The sequence below is a fragment of the Bos mutus genome, chromosome 7 (genome assembly GCF_027580195.1).
Source record: "Bos mutus isolate GX-2022 chromosome 7, NWIPB_WYAK_1.1, whole genome shotgun sequence".
Classification (NCBI taxonomy): domain Eukaryota; kingdom Metazoa; phylum Chordata; class Mammalia; order Artiodactyla; family Bovidae; genus Bos; species Bos mutus.
In genome coordinates, this window is record NC_091623.1 from 52,278,865 (window position 1) to 52,302,779 (window position 23,915).

General features: G+C 45.2%; 1 protein-coding gene across 1 annotated transcript in view; it reads left to right on the forward strand.

Annotated features, from left to right (window-relative positions):
* CACNA1A (calcium voltage-gated channel subunit alpha1 A) overlaps positions 1-23,915 on the forward strand; it is a 253,453-nt gene that overhangs the window by 98,439 nt on the left and 131,099 nt on the right. The window contains 2 exon segments of the mRNA XM_070373554.1: positions 19,820-19,911; positions 21,923-22,075. Of these exon segments, the coding sequence (XP_070229655.1) occupies positions 19,820-19,911; positions 21,923-22,075 (245 nt within the window).

Genomic DNA, 23,915 nt, shown 5'->3' on the forward strand with positions numbered 1-23,915 from the left:
GGCATTGAGCACTAGGGGTCCATCAGTGAACAAGAGACAGATGATAGTCTGCATAACTTCATGCACCTTTTTTTTTTTTTTTTGCCGTGAGGCGTGTGGGATCTTAGTTTCTCAGACCAGGAATCGAGCCCATGTCCCCTGCTGTGGAAGCTCCAAGTCTTAACCACTGGGCTGCCAGGGAAGTCCTAGCAGCTGACATTTGAGATGCACAAGTGTATCAGTCACTGCGTATTAGGATACTAGGAAGTGTATGGAAATTTCCTGGTGGTACAGTGGTTACCACTCCACGTTTTCACTCCCATGGGCCTGGGTTTGATCCCTGATTGGGGAACTAAGATCCCACAAGCCACCTGGCACAGCTAAAAAAATATATACTAGGAGGTGTCTTAGATACTCCTTATTGCTGTAACAACAACAACGAAAAAACAAAGTATAAGGGCTCAAACACAAGGACAGTTTTGTTCTTGCACACACAAAATTCAAAGTGAATAGTCCTGACAGGTGGTAGCTGTACTCCAAGTACAGAGGCAAAAGCCCAGACTCCTTCTATATTGTGGAGTGGGTTCCCATTTCCTCCTCCAGGGCATCTTCCCAACCCAGGGATCAAACCCAGGTCTCCTATATTGCAGGCAGATTCTTCACCGTCTGAGCCACCAGGGAAGCCCAGGAATACTGGAGTGGGTAGCCTATCCCTACTCCAGGGGAACTTCCCAACCCAGGAATTGAACTGGGGTCTCTTGCATTGCAGGCGGATTCTTTACCAACTGAGCTATCAGAGAAGCCCAGATACTCCTTATCGCTGTAACAAAAAACCCCCAAAGTGTAAGGGCTCAAACACAATCAAAGTTTAGTTCTTGCACAGACAGTATCCAAAGTGAATAGCCTTGAGGTATGGGCATCTCTGTTCCAAGTACAGAGGCAAAAGCCCAGACTCCTTCTGTATTGTGGCTCCTTGTCTTCAACCCAAGGCTTCTAAGGTTTGGCAGGCTCCTTGGCATGAAGCCAGAGAAGGGAAAAGAATATGGAGGAAGGAACCTGGGAAACATTTCTGGGCCAGGCCACATCACTTCTGCTCACCTTCCACCTGGCCACCCGTATTTGCAGACAGGAAATGTAATCTAAGTGCTCGGGAAGAAAAATAAAAAGCAGTCTGCTTTGGGTCTTCGCAACAATCAAGCTCCACGTCTCCATTCATGTCACCTCTTTACAAGTCCTACCTTAGGACAGCTTTAAGAAACACCCTTATCTTTTTCTACCCAACTTCCTCTGTTTCTTTTTTCAGTAATCTTTTTATTTTTTTACATTTTTTCAATTTATTTTGATTTAATTTTAGTGTAATTGCTTTACAATGTTGTGTTAATTTCTGCTCTACAACAACATGAATCAGCTACAAGGGTATCTATATCCCCTCCCTCGTGAGCCTCCCTCCCACGCACCCCCCATCCTAGCCCTCCCAGTCATCACAGAACACCAAGTTGAATTCCCTGAACTAGTAATTTTATTATTTTAGTCATGTACTCAGGGTGAATTAACCCCTGAGCCCTAAAAGAACAACAAAAATATATTACTTAGATATTTTATAATCTTGGTGCCTGAGATAAAGACAAACAGAAAACTATGTCAAAACATTAAAAAGTTGCAAATTTTCACTAAAAGTATTTACCTTTGTATTCTAATGCAAAATTTATACAAATAATCTCCTCTGTTTCTTGGACTTCCTGTAAGGAATTGTTCTTGGCCTTAAACATGGTGAGGCAGAAACCTTGCAGAATGTCTTTCCCCCAATCTGAAGTCTTATTTGGAAAAGGCAGCTGAGTATTTCTGCCCACTGGGGTAAAGGAACGTAGACTTGGATCCTGTTTCTCCAGAGACTTGGTCTTAGAAACGCCGGGCTTTCTGGAGTTGAGCTGTAGGAGTTGCTTGTATATTTTTGAGATTAGTTGTTTGTCCGTTGCTTCATTTGCTATTATTGTCTCCCATTCTGAAGGCTGCCTTTTCACCTTGCTAATAGTTTCCTTTGTTGTGCAGAAGCTTTTAAGTTTAATTAGGTCCCATTTGTTTATTTTTGCTTTTATTTCCAATATGATCCAGCAGTCCCACTGCTGGGCATACACAGTGAGGAAACCAGAAGGGAAAGAGACACATGTACCCCAATGTTCATCGCAGCACTGTTTATAATAGCCAGGACATGGAAGCAACCTAGATGCCCATCAGCAGATGAATGGATAAGAAAGCTGTGGTACATATACACAATGGAGTATTACTCAGCCATTAAAAAGAATACATTTGAATCAGTTCTAATGAGATGGATGAAACTGGAACCTATTATACAGGGTGAAGTAAGCCAGAAAGAAAAACACCAATACAGTATACTAACGCATATATATGGCATTTAGAAAGATGGTAACAATAACCCTGTGTACGAGACAGCAAAAGAGACACTGATGTATAGATCAGTCTTATGGACTCTGTGGGAGAGGGAGAGGGTGGGGAGATTTGGGAGAATGGCATTGAAACATGTATAATATCATGTATGAAACAAGTCACCAGTCCAGGTTCGATGCACGGTACTGGATGCTTGGGGCTGGAGCACTGGGACGACCCAGAGGGAGGGTAGGGGAGGGAGGAGGGAGGAGGGTTCAGGATGGGGAACGCGGGTATACCTGTGGCAGATTCATTTCGATATTTGGCAAAACCAATACAATATTGTAAAGTTTAAAAATAAAATAAAATTTAAAAAAAAAAAGAAACGCCGGGCTTCTCAGGTCAGCCATTCCCACCATTTATCAGTCAAGGTCTCAACAGGAGACAGAATTCACCCATCAAGTGGTTTTAGAAACGCTCTTGTTCACCTCCAATCGCCAGAAACCCCTTCGTGACATGGAACAGAATAGATTAGTCTTATTCTTTTTGTTTGGTTGGTTGGTTGGTTGTCTTGGGCGTTTGGGGCTTAGCTGTGCCACATGGCTTGCTCTTGATCTTAGCTCTCTGACCAGGGATAAAACCCGTGCTCCCTGCAGTGGAAGCACAGCGTTCTAACTACTGGACCACCAGGGAATTCCCTAGTCTTGCTTATTCTTGTGTTGTAAATACATAGGGTGATGCATCTTGCTCTTATTGGTTTCTTTCTCTTGACCTTGTTTGTGTGTGTGAGATCCATCCATGTTGTGACTTGTGGTTGTAAGGTTGTAAGTCATTCATCCTCATGGCTATGTTTGTCTACTGCACTGGTGAAGGGCATTTGGATACTTTCCACTTTGAGGCTGTGACAGAGAAAAGTGCTGTTGACATTCCTGCTTGTCATTTGGTGACCACAGCTCCCATTTCTCTGGGAGGTATTCCTGGGTGGAATTTCTGGGTCATGGGGCAGAATCTGTTTAGCTTTGGGCAGAAACCACCTAACAATTTTCCCAAGTGGTGGAACCAGTTGCAATTCCCACAAGCTGCTGGCGAGAGCTTAGCTTTTGTTTTTGTTTTGCTCCTTGAGTGCCTCTCCCGTGGGAGGTGCCCACTGAATGTCTGGGAATTCAATTGAAAACGTGGTTATCCATTTTCTCAAGAGCTTTACTCCATCAGATGTCTCGTTCGGACCTTCAGGCTCTCCTTCTCCAGGGACACAATGCCCTTCTCTTGCAAACTTGGACAAATCTCCTCTACTTAGAAGAATATTCTGTCTCCACCCGCCTCAGGTGGTCACCACACTAGCTTCCCACGTCTTCTTATCCCAGTCTCTCAAGGAGAGATATCCCTTCCATTGCTTCCTTCAGCCTTGCAATCAGCAAGGTAATGCAGCAATGCCCCTCAAGCTGACCTTCACTCAATGGCCATCTCTCTCTTGTTCCCCACAGATGCGGCCCTCTCAGGGGTCTTGTCTTTTCTAGAAATCACTTACCTCACACCTTCTGGGATTTTTTTCCACCTGCACCTTCTCCTTTTTATTTAAGAAAACACTGCACTTTAATACAGCTTCAGGAATCACCCAAAATAGCAACGTGTCCTTTTGTGCCGTCTTCTACTTTAGAAGACAAATAAGAGAAAGAACTGTTCCATGCAAAGGTCAAGGCACTTGAGAGGACCTTGGATGAGTGGTAAGAACTTCACATGAAGGGAGAAAAGGCAGGAGGATATCTGTGCAACCCCAGGAGAGGGGGAAGGACTTCTTAAATTTAAAAACCAAAACTCTAAGGCAAAAACAAACCACCACCACCACCACCAACAAAAACTTGATTATATGAAAACTGAGATGGGGGCGGTTTGGTTCCCAGATCCGGATCCTGGCCATACCATGTCCTGCGAATCCTTGAGCAAGTTACTTCACCTCTCTGTGCCTCAGTTTTCTCATCAATAAAACGGGAAGAATAGCATCAACTAATAGGGTGTTAGGAGTCGGAAATAAATTAATGTTTATAATCATATTTCTTTATGTAAATTTTATTTTATTTTTATTTTGGCTGTACTGGGTCTCCATTGTGGTGCAGGGGCTTGTCTTGTGGAGCACGGGCTTAGTTGCCCCACAACATGTGAGATCTTAGTTCCCTGGCCAGGGATCCAATCTGTGTCCCCCGCATTGGAAGGCAGATTCTTAACCACTGGATCACCAGGGAAGTCCCTTACAATCATTTAAAATAACACCTGAACTCAAGTGTAGTTGAAATATAGTAACCGTATGCTGTCTTTTTGTAATAATTTAATTTATTGCCAAAAGGATTTCTTGACTCATGGTGTAAACCATGTTGCTAGGTTCTTAAATGCTAAGTGAATTAATGAGAAATGACAGTGCTGTTTTCTTCTTTCTTGGATTCTTAAACATTTAAGATTAAGTGACAGTGTACATGTTACTTTAGGTCACAAATAAATGCAAAAATTTTTTGTTGGGGTGGAGTTCATTTATAGTGCTGTGTTGGTTTGGGGTGTACAACATAGTGATTTGGTTACAAAGAGTCGGACACGACTGAGCGACTGAACTGAACTGATATGGTATATATCTATATTCTTTTTTTCAATTATTTTCTACTACAGTTTATTACAAGATCTTGAGTATAGTTCCCTGTCCTATACAGTAAATCCTTGTTGTTTATCAAACACATTTTTAACTAATTAATTTATTTATTTTAATTGAAGGATAGTTCCTTTACGGTGGCTTCCCTGGTGGGAAAGTAAATAAATAAATAAATCAGATAGTAAAATATCTGCCTGCGATTCAGGAGACCCAGGTTCAATCCCTGAGTTGGAAAGATACCCTGGAGAAGAGAATGGCTAACCACTCCAGTATTTCTGCCTGGAGAATTCCATGAACAGATGAGCCTGGCGAGCTAGTCCTTGGGGTCACAAAGAGTCAGACACAACTGAGTGACTGACACTTTACAACATTGTGATGGTTTTTAGCATACATCAGCATGAATTGGCCGTAGGCAGACATGTGTCCCCTCCCTGCTGAACCCACCTCCCTCCCCACCCCATCCCTCCAGGTTGTTAGCAGCACTGGCTTTGGGCTCCCTGAATCACACACATCAAACTCCCACTGGCGATCTGCTTTACATATGGTGATGTATATGTTTCAGTGCTCCTCTCTCAAATCAGCCCACCCGCTCCTTCCCCCACTGTGTCCAAAAGTCTGTTCTTTGTGTCTGTGTCTCCCTTGCTTCCCTGCACGTAGGGTCATCAGTACCATCTTTCTAGTTCTGTGTATATGCATTAATATATGGTGTTTGTCTTTCTCTGTCTGACCTACTTCACTTTGTATAATAGGCTCTAGGTTCATCCACCTCATTAGAACTGATTCAAATGTGTTCCTTTTTATAGCTGAGTAATATTCCATTGTATATATGCACCACAACTTCCTTATCTGTTCATCTGCCAATGGACATCTAGGTTGCTTCCATGTTCTAGTTGTTGTAAATACTGCTACAGTGAACACTGGGATACATGTGTCTTTTTCAGTTCTGATTTCCTCAGGGTATATGCCCAGTAGTGGGATTGCTGGGTCATATGGTAGTTTTATTCCTAGAAAGAATCTCCACACTGTTCTCCATAGTGGTTGTATCAGTTTGCATTCCCATCAACAATGTAAGAGGGTTCCCTTTTCTCCACACCCTCTCCAGCATTTATTGTTTGTAGAATTTTTGATGATGGCCATTCTGACCCGTGTGAGATGATCCCTCATTGTAGTTTTGATTTGCTTTTCTCTAATAATGAGCGATATTGAGCATCTTTTCATCTGTTTATTAGCCATCTATGTCTCTTCTTTGGAGAAATGTCTGTTTAGGTCCTGCCCACTTTTTGATTGGGTTGTTTCAAATAAATTGTAATTAACATTATTTTGACCCTAAATGTGTATGCTCAGTTTTTTAAAATTAGGTTGTTTTAAGATGATTCTGTCAGAGCCATATTTAAATAAAGTATTTTTGTAGACTTTTAAATAATTACAGAATAGGGACTTCCCTGATGGTCCAGTGGCTGAGATTTAGTCTTCCAATGCAGGGGGTGTGGGTTTTATCCCTGGTCAGGGAACTAAGATCCCACATCCCTTGTGGCCATAAAACAGAAGCAGTATTGTAACAAGTTCAGTTAAGACTTAAGAAAACAGTCCATGTAATTGATTACAGAATAAAGGTTATCTCAGTGATATATTTTATACTGCTTTGCCCCGAAAACATCTGATAAAATGTAATGCTTGTTTTATGAATTTAATAATAAAATAAAATTGAGTCTCTTACTCCCTCAAGGGAAAAAAAAAAAAACCTGACATGTGTTAAGAACTAAAGTAGTGTTTGTAAATAGTGCATACGATGATAGGAAAAAACTGATCAGCAATTAATAGCTAACAGCTGTCTGGTATGATAGTCCCTAGGCACATGCGACTACTTAAAACATTTTTTTCTTTTCCATTATGGTTTATTACAGGATAGTGAATATAGTTCCCTTTGCTATACAGCAGGACCTCATTTATTCATTCTATATGCAATAGCTTGCACTTGCTAGTCCCAAACTTCTTATCCATCCCTTCCTATCCCCACTCGCCCTCAGTCAGTCAGTCAGTTCAGTCACTCAGTCGTGTCCGAATCTTTGCGACCCCATGAATCCCAGCATGCCAGGCCTCCCTGTCCATCACCAACTCCTGGAGTTCACTCACACTCACATCCATCAAGTCAGTGATGCCATCCAGCCATCTCATCCTCTGTCGTCCCCTTCTCTTCCTGCCCCCAATCCCTCCCAGCATCAGAGTCTTTTCCAATGAGTCAACTCTTCGCATGAGGTGGCCAAACTCCTGGAGTTTCAGCTTTAGCATCATTCCTTCCAAAGAAATCCCAGGGCTGATCTCCTTCAGAATGGACTGGTTGGATCTCCTTGCAGTCCAAGGGACTCTCAAGAGTCTTCTCCAACACCACAGTTCAAAAGCATCAATTCTTCGGCACTCAGCCTTCTTCACAGTCCAACTCTCACATCCATACACGACCACAGGAAAAACCATAGCCTTGACTAAACAGACCTTTGTTGGCAAAGTAATGTCTCTGCTTTTGAATATGCTATCTAGGTTAGTCATAACTTTCCTTCCAAGGAGTAAGCGTCTTTTAATTTCATGGCTGCAGTCACCATCTACAGTGATTTTGGAGCCCAAAAAAAGTCTGACACTGTTTCCCCTGTTTCCGCATCTATTTCCCATGAAGTGATGGGACCGGATGCCATGATCTTCGTTTTCTGAATGTTGAGCTTTAAGCCAACTTTTTCACGAGGCAGTCACAAATCTGTTCTCTATGACATGTGACTATTTTTAATGGAAATGAATTGAAAGTAAATACAATTTAAAACTCAGTTCCTTAGTCATAATGGCCACATTTCAAGAGCTCAATAGCCACATGCAGCCAGTGGCTACCATACTGGCCAGTGTCAATCAACACTATAGGAGGGAAATGTTGTTTAGTTGCTAAGTTACGACTGACTCTTTTGTGACCCCACGGACTCTAGCCCATCAGGCTTCTCTGTTCATGGGATTTCCCAGGCAAGAGTACTGGAGTGGGTTGCCATTTGTTTTCCAGGGGATCTTCCCAACCCAGGAATCCAACCCAGTCTCCTGCATTGGCAGGCAGATTCTTTACCTCTGAGCCACCTGGGAAGCCCATGGGGGGAATTTTCAACCACAATAACACAGCAGCCCTGCTAAGCCTGCTAAGGAGGAGTCAGGGGAGGGTTGGATTGGGAGTTTGGGACCAGAAGATGCAAACTATTATACACAGAGTGGGTAAAGGACAAGGTCCTACTGTATAGCACAGGGAACTATATTTAATATCCTGTAAAAAAACCAAAATGGAAAAGAATACAAAAAAGAATGTATATATTTATGTTTAACTGAATCACTTTGGTCTACAGCAGAAATTAAGACAACATTGTGAATCAACGCAACTTCAATAAAAATACAAATAATAATAATAACGAAAAACAAAAATAGCACAGCAACCCCAAGAGGAAAGCAGGCAAAAAATGTGATCAGTTTAGGGAATAAAAGTCTGAAAAGCTAATCAGTAGATGACATGGAATTCAAAACCACTTGTAATCAGAAAGATGAAAATTAAAACAGTGAGTGTCTCTGTATGGCTCTTTGAGTGGAAAAAATTAGAAAGGTGGTTAAGGGAAGGGTCAGCCTGTTGTGGTGACAGAGGAAGCTCCTCCCCCTCATGGGGGCGTGGCCTGAGCGGCCACTGCAGAGGATGATCAGCGGTGGTTGGTCCAGTTAAGTCCAGACCCAGGGGCAGTTATGCTCTCAGGTACATAAGTCTCCGTGAGACTTTTATTGGTTTTATAAGGAGTGGGTATGAGGTTTTCCCTCCAGCACCATCTGTGGAGGATGAGCTGAAGACCACCTGGTGGCTGTGCCTGGGGGACGGGCAGGTGGGATGTGACGGGTGCACTTCGGCAGCTCCCAGGCCCAGCGAGAACCCCAAACTGCACGTCTGCTGTTCTGGGTGAAAATAGAAAACAAGAGAATAGTCCTGACAGTTGCCATTGATGTAAACTTAAAATACATGCGTTCAAAATAAAGCGCATGTTTTACAAGAATGCACTCCAATAAGACCAGATTAAACATATCAGTTTTCTCTGGGGGGGGGAATGAAAGTAAAATGTGGGGATGAAAGGGATGAATGAATGAACAAGTGAACGAGAAAGGTGCATTGCACAGACCAAATCTTGACTCTGCATTTGAGGGTTTAGAAAAGGAATTTTAGGAATAGTTTTTCCAAGAGAAGCTAAAAGCCAGGTGATATAAGAATAAACTTGAAGAAGATTTGCAAAATCTACCAATAGCAAGAATACAGACGCAGGGGAAGCAGTTATGCTCCGAATACTTATCTCAGAAGGATTGGAATGGATCTGCGGGGCAGATGCTTCTTTATTTTGCATAAAGGAAGTCTGTTTATTTTAATATTTTCTTTTATCTGCATGGGTTTTTCTTTTTTACTGGAGTTAGTTGCTTTGCAATGTCATTTTCTGCTGTCCAACAGAGTGAATCAGCTATTCAGTTCAGTTAGGTCGCTCAGTCGTGTCTGACTCTTTGTGACCCCATGAACCACAGCACGCCAGGCCTCCCTGTCCATCACCAACTCCCGGAGTCCACCCAAACCCATGTCCATTGAGTCAGTGATGCCATCTAACCATCTCATCCTCTGTAGTCCCCTTCTCCTCCTGCCCTCAATCTTTCCCAGCATCAGGGTCTTTTCAAATGAGTCAGCTCTTCGCATCAGGCGGCCAAAATATTGGAGTTTCAGCTTCAACATCAGTCCTTCCAATGAACACCCAGGACTGATCTCCTTTAGGATGGACTGGCTGGATCTCCTTGCAGTCCAAGGGACTCTCAAGTCTTCTCCAACACCACAGTTCAAAAGCATCAATTCTGCGCTCAGCCTTCTTTATAGTCCAACTCTCACATCCATACATGACCACTGGAAAAACCATAGCCTTGAATCAGCTATACATATACATATCTCCCGTCTTCCCTGGATTTCCTTTTCATTTAGGTCACCACATAGCATTGAGTAGAGTTCTGTGCTATACAGTAGGTTCTCATTAGTTAGGCTTCCCAGGTGGCTCTAGCAGTAAAGAACTCGCCTGCCAATGCGGGAGACCTAAGAGAGGTGGGTTCAATCCTGGGTCAGGAAGATCCCCTGGAGAAGGGCATGGCAACCCACCCCAGTATTCTTGCCTGGAGAATCCCATGGACAGAGGAGCCTGGTGGGCCACAGTCCATAGGGTTGCAAAGTCAGACACAACTGAAGTGACTTAGCACACACTCACATTAGTTATCTATTTTATACATAGTAGTGTATACATGTGGAGAAGGAAATGGCAACCCGCTCCAGTGTTCTTACCTGGAGAATCCCAGGGACAGGGGAGCCTGGTGGGCTGCCATCTATGGGGTCGCACAGAGTCGGACACGACTGAAGCGACTTAGCAGCAGCAGCAGCAGCAGTGTATACATGTCAATCCCAATTTCCCAATCCATTCCACCCTCACTTCCTTCTTTGATATCCATATGTTTGTTCTGTATGTCAAGATTTTAAAAATATTATAAAAGTATAATTGATTCATGATGTTGTGTTTCAAGTATACAGCAAGGTGATTTAGTCATACATATATATGTATGTGTGTATATTCTTTTTCAGATTCTTTTTATTTAGAGGTTAATGGCAATCCACTCCAGTATCCTTGGCCTGGAAAATCTCATGGACAGCGGGGCCTGGTGGCCTGCAGTTCATGGGGTCGCAAAGAGTCGGGCACGACTGAGCGACTGACACTAACACACACACACATAAAACACTGAGTGTAGTCCTTTGTGCTGCACAGGAGGCCCTTGTTGGTTATCTGTTCTATGTATGGTAGTGTGTATATGTTAATCTCAAATTCCTAACGTATCCCTCCCCCCCGACCCCTTTGGTAACCATGTTTGTTTTCTATGTTGGTGGGTCGATTTTTGTTTTGTAAATAAGTTCATTTGCATCATTTTTTTAGATTCCACATATAAGCGATACATGATATTTGTCTTTCCGGCTTAATTCACTTAGTATGACAATCTCTAGGTTCGTCGGTGTTTCCGTAAATGGAATCGTTTCATTCTTTTTATGACTGAGTAATAATCCACAGTACATAGGGACCACATCTCCTTTATCCATACGTCTGCCAATGGACGTTTAATAAGGTTGCTTCTATGTCTTGGCCCTTGTACATAGTGTGGGCAGGTGCTTCCTCTGAATAAGGTCTGGTGGGTGAGGTCAATGAGGCCTCCATCCTCTCCCCTGTTTTCTAGCCACGCTAATATCTTCTTCTCGTATCCTCCTGTCCTCTGCCCCTGCCCCTCATCTGGTAACCCCGCTCTTCTCCGTACATTCTCTCCAGCCCCAAGGCCTTTGCACATGTTCCCCTCCTCACCCACCTGGCACAAAGTAGTTGCTCCTCTGCAAATATTTATTGACATTCTGACTTCCAGGGAGCTAGAGAAAACTCTAGATCCTTCCTATACTTGGGTTGACAGAGACATAAACTTGGCTGAGATCCTGGGAGAGGGTAAGTGGGGTGGGGGAATTAACCAGGGGCAGCACAGTGGAGGCAGCCAAGCCAGACTCGGGTTACAGGTACCACATGTTAGCTGTGTGATTGTGGGCAAGTACTTAACCCCTCAGAGTCTCAGTTCCCCTGTCAATTAACTAAGTGCAGAACACTCACCTCCGAGAAGGTGATGGCACCCCACTCCAGTACTCTTGGCTGGAAAATCCCATGGGCGGAGGAGCCTGGTAGGCTGCAATCCATGGGGTCGTGAAGAGTCAGACACGACTGAGTGACTTCACTTTCACTTTTCACTTTCATGCATTGGAGAAGGAAATGGCAACCCACTACACCGTTCTTGCCTGGAGACTCCCAGGGACAGGGGAGGCTGGTGGGCTGCTGTCTATCGGGTCGCACAGAGTCGGACACGACTGAAGCGACTTAGCAGTAGCAGCAGCAGAACACCCACCTGGTAAAGATACTGAGGCATAAAATGAGACCTCAGTATTTAAAGCCACAAGCATATAACCTGGCAAAGAGAATAAACTTAATGAATGCTGGTTCCTTCATCAGTCAATTCTGGTATGACTTAGGGGCAAGTAATAAAAATTTAAATGATGATGATAGCAAACATTTATATGTTGTTGTTTAGGTGCTAAGTCGTGTCCAATTCTTTTGCGACCCCATGGACTATAGCCCACCAGGCTCCTCTGTTCATTGGATTTCCCAGGCAAGAATACTGGAGTGGGTTGCTGTTTCCCTTTCCAGGGGATCTTCCCGACCCAGGGATCAAAACTGCATCTCCTGCTTGGCAGGTGGATCCTTTACCTGGGAAGCCCAAAATAATAAATGCAATTTAATAAACAATATAATCCCAGAGAGTTCTCATTATCTAGAAGGGGACATGAAAATCCTCTTTGAGAAGAAAAATTTGAACTGCAGCCTGAAAGATTTGCAGAGAGCCAACTAGACAAGGAGGGAGAGAGTTGAAGGCAAGTGTTAGCAGGAAAAGAGATGGCCGTCATATGACTGCATGGTAGAAAGGAGATTTTCCTGTTGGAAGAACAGAAAGCCAAAGTGGCTGGAGTACAGAAATGGTGGTCAGGGGAAATCAAGTCAGGCAAGGTCTTGTGGTCATGGTATAACCTGGGTTTATTCTAAGCCTGATGGTAGCCACTGGAAGATTTTAATGAGGGAATTACAGACATCTGGCTTCCCAAACTCAGTGTGTCCACCATCCAGCTCTTTCCCCACTTTTTATTGGAATTTAGTTTCTTTACAATGTTGTGTTAATTTCCGCTGTACAGCAAAGTGAATCAGCTCTCTCTCTATATATCTCCCCACTGTGTCACCATGGAACTCTGAGTAGAGTTCTCTGTGCTATACAGGACTTTCTCAATAGTTATCTATTTTATACCGAGTAGTGTGTATATGTCAGTCTCAATGTCACAACCCAGCTCTTGATCTTCCTTCAAACCTCCCCCTTCCTGCATCTTCCCCGTCTCAGTTGATAATTCCATCCTTCAGGTGGCCCGGTCTTAATTCCTCTTTGCCACCACACACTCCATCCTTCCATTGGGAGCACTGGTGGCCGCCATACTGTTTTCCGCAGCACGACACGCCATGTGTCGTCCCATTGTCCCAAAGTGATCCATTGTCACTCTGCTCATGGTGGCATCCTGAGGTCCTCCTCCCTGAGTGTCTGGTGCATAGCAGGTACTCCACAAAGCCTTGTGAATAATTGAATGATCATCACTTGGTGGTCCGTTTATAACCAGAAAGCCATTCTTCCCTTCCTTTTCTTTCCCACCACTGCACCCACCCCATCCAACAAGCCATGTGAGGTGGAAAACTGGGGTTCTGGAGTCCTGGGGTCCTGGGTTCACATTCTCTCTTGGCAGCATGGACCTCTGTGCCTTTGTAACTTCTCTGGGCTTCCGTTTCCTCGTCTATAAAATGGGACTCCTCCTAATGATGGCTTGGACGCAGGGAGCACTTGGTGAGCCCAGGCAAGTTTCCTGGTGCACAGTGATCTGTGGCAGCTATATATAAATTGGGGCCTCCTTTGTACTCCCACTGCCTTTGTCCTAGTTCTAGTCCTCATTACGCTGGTCTGCTCTTGCGGCTGCCTTCTAACTCCTGCCTCCATCACCACCAATCTGTCCTTTCAGCTGTCAGGCTTGTCTTCCTGACGCCAGCCCTAATCACATCCCTTCCCTGCTCCGAAACCTCACATGACTCCCACTGTCCACACAGCAGGACCCACCTCCTCCGCCTCCAGTTCACAGCCTCCAGTGGTCCAGCCCACCCCGATTTCCCACCCCCCTCCCATCATGTTTCCTGAGGGAAGTTTTCTGCCTCTATAGGGCATTCTCAGTCTGAGAAGCCTCTCCCTCCTTCCATTCTGCTCCTAATTCCCTGTCATCCTTCCAGGGAGGGGCACAGGAGATAGTCCATCTTGGGTGCCCACTAGGATAGCACTGGGCAGGAGGGAAGTCAGATTCGCTGCATTTCAGAGGCTCAGAGAAGTTAGCGCAAAGGCTAGATAATGAGAGGATGCAGGGTCAGGGTTTAACTCCAGGTCTAAGGTTTTGTTAAGATCTTTTGCTTTGCTGCATTTTCAGACTTGGGCTCCACAATCACACTGTCCCCCGCCCTCCTGTCTGTATTCATTTCCTCCTCCTTCCTGCCTCCGACAGCCCTGAGGCCAGAAGGACTTGTACTTGACTCTGTCATCCACTTACTTGCGTGGTCATCTAAGGGCAAGGCTGAGTTCATCTCAGTGTTATCCTTGTGTCCAGCACAACTAGATCTAAACCCATCATCTCTCACCTGGACCACTGTGGTCATCTCCGCCCACTTCCAACCTCCCAGTTTCTGGTCTGGACCCCCAGAGGGATCTTATTTTAGTATGTAAGTCAGATCATGTCTCTGTAATGCTCAGAACCTTCCTTGGCTCCTGCTTTACTCAGAACAAAAGTCCAAGTCCTCACCATGGCCCACAGACTCCTGCACACTGCCCCATCACCTCCCTGCCCTCATTTCCTCCCGCTGACACCCTGGTTCATTCAGCTGTGTGGCCTTCTTGACATTCCTCAAGTGTACCAGGCATGGTCCTGCCTCAGGACCTTTGCACTGGCTGTCTTTCTGCCTAGAGTTTTCCTCTAACATATTCCTGTAACTCATATCACATCTCTTCCCCACTGACTCTTTCTCTGGACCTGACCTACAAGGTACACTCAGCACTGGCCGTGTGTAGCCATCATACACCTGAGTTGAGATGTACCCTAAGTGTAGAATATGCTAACCAGATTTCAAAGACAGTCTAAAGGAAAGAATATATAAAATGTCTTATGAGTAATCTTTCATAGTGATTGCCTATTTAAATCATAATACTTCAGATGTTGTTATTTAGTCACTGAGTCATGTCCGACTCTTTGTGACCCCATGGAATATAGCCCACCAGGCTCCTCTGTCCATGGGATTTCCCAGGCAAGAATACTGGATTGGATTGCCATTTCCTTTGCCGGGGATCTTCCTGACCCCAGGATTGAACCCATGTCTTCTGCTTGGCAGGCAAATCTTTACCACTGAGCCACCTGGGAAGCCCAATACTTAAGATATACCTGGTTGAATAAAGTATATTATTAAAATTAATTTCATCTGTTTCTTTGGGCTTTTAATGTAGCTGTTGGCAAATTTTAAATTTCACACATAGTTCTTCCTTTTTTTTCCTTTTTTCTTTTCTTACTGAAGTATAATTGATTTACAATGTTGTGTTAATTTCTGTTGTACGCCAAAGTGATTCAGTCATACATATATATAATTCTCTTTTTTATGTGCCTTTTCATTACAGTTTATCATAGGATATTGAAGAGTTCTCTGTGCTATGTAGAGAGTGTTTATTCATTCTATATATAAAAGCTTACATCTGCTAACCCCAACCTCCCACTCCATCCTTCCCCCAACATGCCCCCCTTGGCAACCACCAGTCTGTTCGCTATGTCCAACATACGGCTCTTCTTGAAGTTCTACTGGGCGATGCTGGTCTGAACACCTTTAACACTGAACTACTACCCAGCCAGGCGGGAAAAAGCAGTTGGCCTTTACTAATTGAAATGGTGTCATCGCTCCCCTCATCCTGCCCCACTTTGCCAGCACGCCCTCTTCCCTGCCCTGCTTTTCTGCCTTGTACTCATCGCCCTGACATCTGGCACATTTACGGGGTTTATTCTCAGCCTCCCACACACAGATAGGGATTCCTATGACTCGTGTCCCCAAGACCTGGCACACTGTAGATGCTCAGTTAATGTTTGTGAAGTCAGTGAATGAAAACTCAGGGAATGCTTGTCCAGGTGGCTCCGTGGTAAAGAATCCGCCTGCCAGCTCAGGAGACATGGATTTGATCTGTGGGTGGGGAAGATCCCCTGGAGGAGGAAATAACAATCCACTCTAGTATTCTTGCCTGAAAAATCCCATGGACAGAGGAACCTGGCAGCTACAGTCCATGGGATCGCGAAGAGTAGGACACGACTGAATGAGCACACACGCACACGCACACACACACACACACACACCCTTAACAATGGCTTTTACCTGCTGAGAAAGAAGAAAGTAAAATAGACTGGTGATCTACAGGATGGAGTTTGAGAAATCCAAATGAAAATTGGGAGAGGAATAGAAAAAATATATAATTAAATGAATGAAAATTTCCTTGGGGTTGCTTGGCAAGGCCCTCACCTACACTTCAGCTTCATGGCATCACCCAAATCCCCACCATGCGCCATTTCCTTCCTTGAATTTGCCTTCCCACCCCAGGCTGTCTGTCTCAGCCATTTCCTCAGCCTAGAAAGTTCTTCCCCCACTGATCAGATTCCACCTGCTCATCCATGAATCCTCAGCTTGAAACGGGAATCTCCCGGGGTCCCAGATGAGTTAACACTACCTGCTGTGTACCCTCAGAGCTGTTTTTTTCACCTGCTCTCTCTAAGAATGCATCACACCCCCAATGGATTCAATCTCTGTGTGCATTTTTTGATGAAACTGTTTTTCTCCTGCATCAGCCCTACAAAGCAGGGAGCGCCTCAAGTATTGCTTTGCCCAAGACATACGATGTGTTTAGATGTACATTTGATGATGGTGGAAGAGGAGGTTAGCCCAATCTAATAAACGCATCTCTGTCCTGGGAATGGTGTCTCTGGTGGTAAAGAGCTACTCTTAGTGCAGGAGACCCGAGATCGATTCCTGCATCAGGAAGATCCCCTGGAGAACGGAATGGCGGGTGGCTCCCCACTCTAGTATTCTTGCCTGGAGAATCCCATGGCAGAGGAGCCTGATAGGCTACAGTCCGTGGGGTCACAAAGTGTCTGACACAACTGTGCGACTAGCACTTTAACTTTCTGTCCTAGGAGTAGTTGGGAAAGAGCTGGGAATACTCCTGTCTTAGTTTGGAGTGCCCCCACATTGACGCTGAGACAAGAATTTGGGTCCAAGTAGTTCATCTGGGAAGTGACTCCAGGAAATATGGGTGGGGGACAAGGGTGGGGAGACAGGGAAGAATGAGGACTTGAGCAGGTTACCCTGGAGAGGCAGCTGGGCTCAACCTCTCTGGGAGCCTGTATGAAACTCACACCTCAGAGCAATCTGGAAGGAGGGGGCGAGGGACCTGGGGAATTCATCCACCTCTTCCCAGCGATCTTTGGTGGAGGGCTGCTCTCACAGGGGAATTCACTGCCTGGGTCTGTCTTAGCTTCAGAGAAAGTCCTGAGACAAAAGCAGGCCAATACAGTTTATTAATACAGGTGCCAATACAGGTTGTTAATAGATGCAGATACTGATGGTCTCAAAGACAAAGAGATGTACTATTACTATATATAAAATAATATATTTATATTTATATATAAAATAAATCATCAACAAGGACCTACCGTATAGCACAGAGAACTCTCCTCAATATTTTGTTAAGTAATCTATATAGGAAAAGAATTTGAAAAAGAATGGTTGTATGTGTATGTATAACTGAATCACTTTGCTGTCCACCTGAAACTGACACAGAGTTGTAAATCATTTATACTCCAATATACAATAAAAATTAAAAAAAAAAGACAAAGAGGGACTTCCCTGGTGGTCCAATGGTTAAGACTCCACACTTCCACTGCAGGGAGCATGGGTCAGTCCCTAGTCAGGGAACTAAGATCCTACCTTCTGCATGCGCAGCCAATAAATAAAGACAGATGTAGATACTGGTTATTCACAGGCCAAAGTTGTAAGACTCAGACTCCTGGACAAGAATGAAGATATCCACCAAATTACTTCTGTGGTCTCCATCCTGTTAATCACAGTACATGCTCAGTAGCCTCTGACGGTTCACAACCCCATGGATTGTAGCCTGCCAGGCTCCTCTGTCCATGAAATTTTCCAGGCAAGCATACTAGAGCAGATTTCCTACTCAAGGGGATCTTCCTGACCCAGGGATCCAACCTGTGTCTCCTGCATTGGCAGGCAGATTCTTTCCCACTGTGCCACCTGGGAAGCCCGTTCTTAACCACAGAATCCTCTGTTTTTCCACATTCCTTGCTCATCATCTGAGGTTCCAGTGACAACCTTTTCTGTGCCATGGTGCCATGGTCATCCCTACTACGTATCTTATTTAGGAAACAGGTCTAGGGGGTTCCTTGGGCTGAGGAAGGGCTGTGGAACCCCTGGTCTCCCTTGTCTCACCAGAAACACTTTTACAAGTGAGGTCTTAGGATAGGGTCTTTATGTAAGGGGTGAGGGAAGGGGGCTTTCTGCAGAAGGCTCATCTCACCTATTGCCATGACTCTTACTTGCATTTATAAGAGTGACTTTTTGCCCTGAGGCTTTGGGTCTGTAGCCCTCTCTGGGGCTGATGCCAGCTAGTCCACCCCAGCAGGGCCACACCCATTATTTGAGGTTTTGGGGTGTTTTTTTTTCCATTTATTTCCCAATAGCTTAACACACTTCCTGTGTGCCAGGCACAACACCTACCACTTCACATGTATTAATTTGTTTCATCCTCACATCCCTTTGAGGGTTCAGTACTGTTGTTATCCTTGTTATCCAAAAGGGAGAACTGAGGCATGAAGTGGAAAAGTGACTTACCCACAGTCACCCAGCTGGGAAATGGTAGAGCTGGAATTTGAACCCATGCAGGCGTAGGTCTTAGTACTAAGCTACTTTCTTGCCGGTTGGTAAAGTGACCTGAGCCCAAAGGGTCTGTCACTCCCCTGGTGCCTCCAAGCTTCCCCACAATCCATCCTGATCTTGGGTTATGAAATACACCGAGTATCACCCAACCATGTGCCATGGGGAAAATTTCTCTTCTCAGCCCAACATGTATTGAGTGAAAGGAAGTGAAAGTCACTCAGTTGTGTCTGACTCTTTGCAACCTCATGGACTATACAGTCCATGGAATTCTTCAGGCCAGAATACTGGAATGGGTAGCCTTTCCCTTCTCCCGGGGATCTTCCCAACCCAGGGATCGAACCCAGGTCTCCCACATTGCAGGCGGATTCTTTACCAGCTGAGCCATACAAGGGAAGCATTTATTGAGTCCTTGTAAATCATCTTTTATCCTGTGAAGCAGGTACTATTAACACTGTTTTACATATGACAAAACTGAGACCCAGCCTGTGGTCACCCTGCCAAGAAACCAACCTGGCGCTCTGTGACGACCTAGAGGAGTGGAATGGGAGCAGGGAGAGAGGCTCAAGAGGGAGGGGATATATGCATATATATGTATATATGTATCAGTCAGTCAGTTCAGTCGCTCAGTCGTGTGCGACTCTTTGCAACCCCATGGAATGCAGCACGCCAGGCTTCCCTGTCCATCACCAACTCCCGAAGCTTGCTCAAACTCATGTCCATCGAATCAGTGATGCCATCCAACCATCTCATTCTCTGTCATCCCCTTCTCCTCCCGCCTTCCGTCTTTCCCAGCATCAGGGTCTTTTCCAATGAGTCAGTTATTTGCATCAGATGGCCAAAGTATTGGAGCTTCAGCTTCAGCATCAGTCCTTCCAGTGAATATTCAGGACTGATTTCCTTTAGGATTGATTGATTTGATCAATCAATTGTATATGTATAATTGAGTCTATGTATAATTATGGCTGATTCTCATTGTTCCACAGCAGAAACGAACACAACACTGTAAAGCAATTATCCTCTAATTAAAAAATTTTAAAGAAACCACAGCATTGAACCCTCCACCCACCTCTCTGACCCTGAAACCCAGCGTCTGCCTTCTGTTCTGGCTTCTTTCTTCCAGCATCTTGGCAACAGTTGGGACGGAGTTTGACCTAAGGACGCTGAGGGCAGTTCGAGTGCTGCGGCCGCTCAAGCTGGTGTCTGGAATCCCAAGTGCGTGAGTTTCTAACCCTGGCAAGGGGTCTGCTCAGGGGTCCTGGGAGCCTTCCATTTCCCTTCTGCAAGAAGGTCTCATAGGCGCCCTCAGATGCTTCCCTAGCCTGGGTCAGGGCAGCCTTATCTTTGGGGAAGCCCCTTCAGGGACCTCCACCCCTAGGAATGTGGCTGCAGGTCTGGGTGAGCTCCTAAAAGCCAGCCAGGAGCCTCACCCATCACCACAGCACCCATTAACTGAGCACTTCTCTATTAGGAGCCATGCTAAGCACACCCAGGACCCCATTCTATAATCACAACCCTGTGAAGTTGATAGGACCAAAATCTCCATTTTACAGAGGAGAAAACTGAGGCTCAGGGCGGCTGAATAATTTGAGCAAAATCATGTGGCTGAGAATGGAAGAGTTAGGAGTTAGCCAGTCTGCCCCCACAGCCTGATTAATATTGGTGGCAATGATGGTTACCATTTATTGAGTGCCTACTGCATACCAGGCATGGCAGAAAGAGCTTTTTGTGTATTATCTTTTCCAATGTGTTGGCTCTTTGCATCAGGTGGCCAAAGTATTGGAGCTTCAGCATCAGTCATTCCAATGAATATTCAGGGTTGATTTCCTTTAAGATTGACTGGCTTGATTTTCTTGCTGTGCAAGGGACTCTCAAGAGTCTTTTCTTCAAGAGACCAGAGATGCCTACATCATGTTAAATCAAGTTCCATCCCAAAGCTAATACTAATAAGAATCTCTGTTTAATGACCATCTATGATATGCCAAGGGCTTTGCTAGGTATGAACCCTCTCATTTAACTGAGAGGGAGGTGCTAAGTCTCATCCCCATTTACAGATGAAGAGCCTGGTAAATTAAGATTCTTAGTTGGAGTTTCAATATTAAACTCTCAAAGATTAATAGAATGAATATATAGAAAAGTAGAAGGATATAGTAGACCCGAAAAGTACTATAAACCAATTCAACATAATTAAGATTTATATAGTTTTCACCCAACAGTAGGATACGAAGTTCTCATAGACTATAAACTGGGAGACACTGAAGAGTATCCAAGGACATAAAACAAGAAATCCTCATTTTAACCACATAATTTGTTGTTGTTTAGTCATGTCCAGCTCTTTTGTGACCAGGGATCAAACCTGTGTCTCCTGCATTGGCAGGCAGATTCTTTACTGTTGATCCACTTGGGAGCATTTTAACACAGACTTTCCTAAAGGTTGGTTACAGACATGGGATTTGACATCAAGTCCAACCTGGGTTCAAATCCTGGCCCCGTTATTTCTCACACCTTGAGGCTGAATCCTCATTTTAAGCATGACATCCTCTGAGCTTTGCTTCCCACCTCTGTAAAATGGGGATGATTTTACACATGTACCTGCCTCATGGGGTTGTTGCTAAAAGCCAATGAAATAATATCTGGGTTTGGGTTGGAACTAGGATGTTGACTGCTTTCCCAGAAAGAGCTGCAACTGATGCATATGGCATTGTATGAATTAGGAAAAAGACTCCCCCTCTTGGTGGAAAAAGGTTAGAAAAAGGCACCCTGATCTGCATGAAAATTGTGCAACACCCAGGAATAGGGCTCAGAAAGCTATGAATTTCCACTTCTTACTTGCCTCAAAAGTCATCAAACAGGACAGCCTATGCCCAGTACTTTAAAAAATATTTTTAAAATAGAGGTGGGGAATTTCCAGTGGTTGGAACTCAGTGATTTCACTGCCATGTTCCTGGGTTCAGTCCCTGGCCAGGGAGCTAAGATCCCGCAAACCAAATGGTGCAGCCGAAAGAAAACCAAAAAAAAAAAAAAGTGCTTAAAATATAAGGAAGGATTGTTCCTGTTATTAAAGTGAGCAGCCTCTATGTCTTCCGTCCATCTTCCCTCACCATTGCCCCGTCCTGTCTCCCACATCCCGCGTGCTCTGAGTTTCCTCAGGAGGCATCTTGGGGGTGGCATTTCAGGGTACCTCCTCACAGGCCTCTGGGGCCTCTCTCTCTCTGTGTCTCCCCAGGTTTACAAGTCGTCCTGAAGTCGATCATGAAGGCAATGATCCCCCTGCTGCAGATCGGCCTCCTCCTATTTTTTGCAATCCTTATTTTTGCAATCATAGGGTTAGAATTTTATATGGGAAAATTTCATACCACCTGCTTTGAAGAGGGCACAGGTAGGTCCGAGCAGCATCATAGATTTTTTTTTTCCCAGCCTTCCTCCCCTTTGTTTTCTCCCTTGGGGACAAGCTCCTGGACAAGATCTGCAGGGCTTTGCTTCGTTCTCCTGGAAGCTGGGAGAACATCTTCCCAAAGCTAAGGCAGGCAGGGGATGAAACCGCCCCAGAGATCTTGGTTGTTGCTGGGATGTTACACTGGGGTACCTGAGAAGCTGTCCCAGGGTAAGTGGTTTATTGGGGAAGTGATCCCAGGAAACACCTTCAGGTGAGTGAGAAAGTGAGACAGGGGGGATCTAGTAACATCTAGGAACGTTATCAAGTAGGTTACCATCTTGGGCAAGGTCACCAGACCTCAGCTCCATTGGGCACCTAGGGGAAACAGGGTAGGTTGCATGCCTTAGACCCATCCCACATGAGGGGCACAGGAGCTGGGTATTTATCCACCAAATTCTGTCCGACATTGGCGGGGATTGAGCCCCTTATGGGCATTAATGCCCTGGCATAGCTGGCTGCCCCAAACGCTGGGCAGGTAAAGGCATCAAAGATATTTTCAGTGGGAACATGTAGGGGCAAAAGACAGCAGAATACAAATGCAGTGCCTACAGCCTCTGCCTAGCTACCCTGCAGCGACCCGAGACCCTAGCATGTGCTGAGTTCTGAACCTCCTTGTTGTTGTTTAGTTACCAAGTCGTGTCCAACTCTTGGTGATAACATGGACTGTAGCCTGCCAGGCCCCTCAGTCCATGGGATTTACCAGGCAAGAATACTGGAGTAGGTTGCCATTTCTTTATCCAGAGGGTCTTCCTGACCCAGGAATCGAGCCTGCGTCTCCTGCATTGGCAGGTGGATTCTTTACCACTGAGCCACCAGAGAAGCCTGAAACCTCCTTACCCTGAAGGAAGGGAGAGTTAAGGGTGACTCGTCCTAGTCTCCCCAAGAAGATGCCTTAAAACATCCCACTGGGAGTCCTGGCACCAGCCAATCAGCATCAAGCACAAACAGGATCTTGGCTCCTCCCCTCCCCACACTGTGCCACAGTCAACCCCTTAGCTTAGCGGCTTCCCTGGTGGCTCAAGTGTTAAAGAAGACCCCTGCCAATACAGAGACATGGTTTTAATCCCTGGTCCTGTAAGATTCCCTGGTCCTGTAAGATCCCCTGGAGAAGGAAATGGCAACCCACTCCAGTGTTCTTGCCTGGGAAATCCCATGGACAGAAGAGGCTGGCAGGCTACAGTTCATGGGATCACAAGAGTCGGACATGACCTAGAGACTAAACAATAAACAAGAAAGGATCGGGGAGGATGACTCAGGAAAAAAACCAGGAAGACCAGAAGTCACAGACTTAGTCTCTGAAACAGCAGTGAAACAGCCTGGGTGTCCCTCAGTTCAGTTCAGTTCAGTCGCTCAGTCGTGTCCGACTCTTTGCGACCCCATGAATCGCAGCACACCAGGCCTCCCTGTCCATCACTGACTCCCGGAGTTCACTCAGACTCACGTCCATCGAGTCGGTGTCCCTAGCTATCCGTATACTCAGGGACCTAATAGCTTCTGCATTCATCTTTGACTACGTCTCCTGCTATGCAAACCTGGCTACTTGCTCTCTGAAGCCAAAGAACCAAATGAAATCAAATAAGAGGGAAGCTTTTATTTCAGTACTTGGACCATGGGCCTCCTTGCTGTGGACGGGCTGAATGACAGTGTTAGTCGTGGGTCAAGGAAACTGTGAATGGAGACAGGGGAGCCTGTGTGAGAAGGGAAGGAGGTTTCAGGCCTGCCTTATTGGGAAGATAATTCTGTCCTGGAGTGGCTTCCCATCCACCTTCTCTTCCTGGTGACC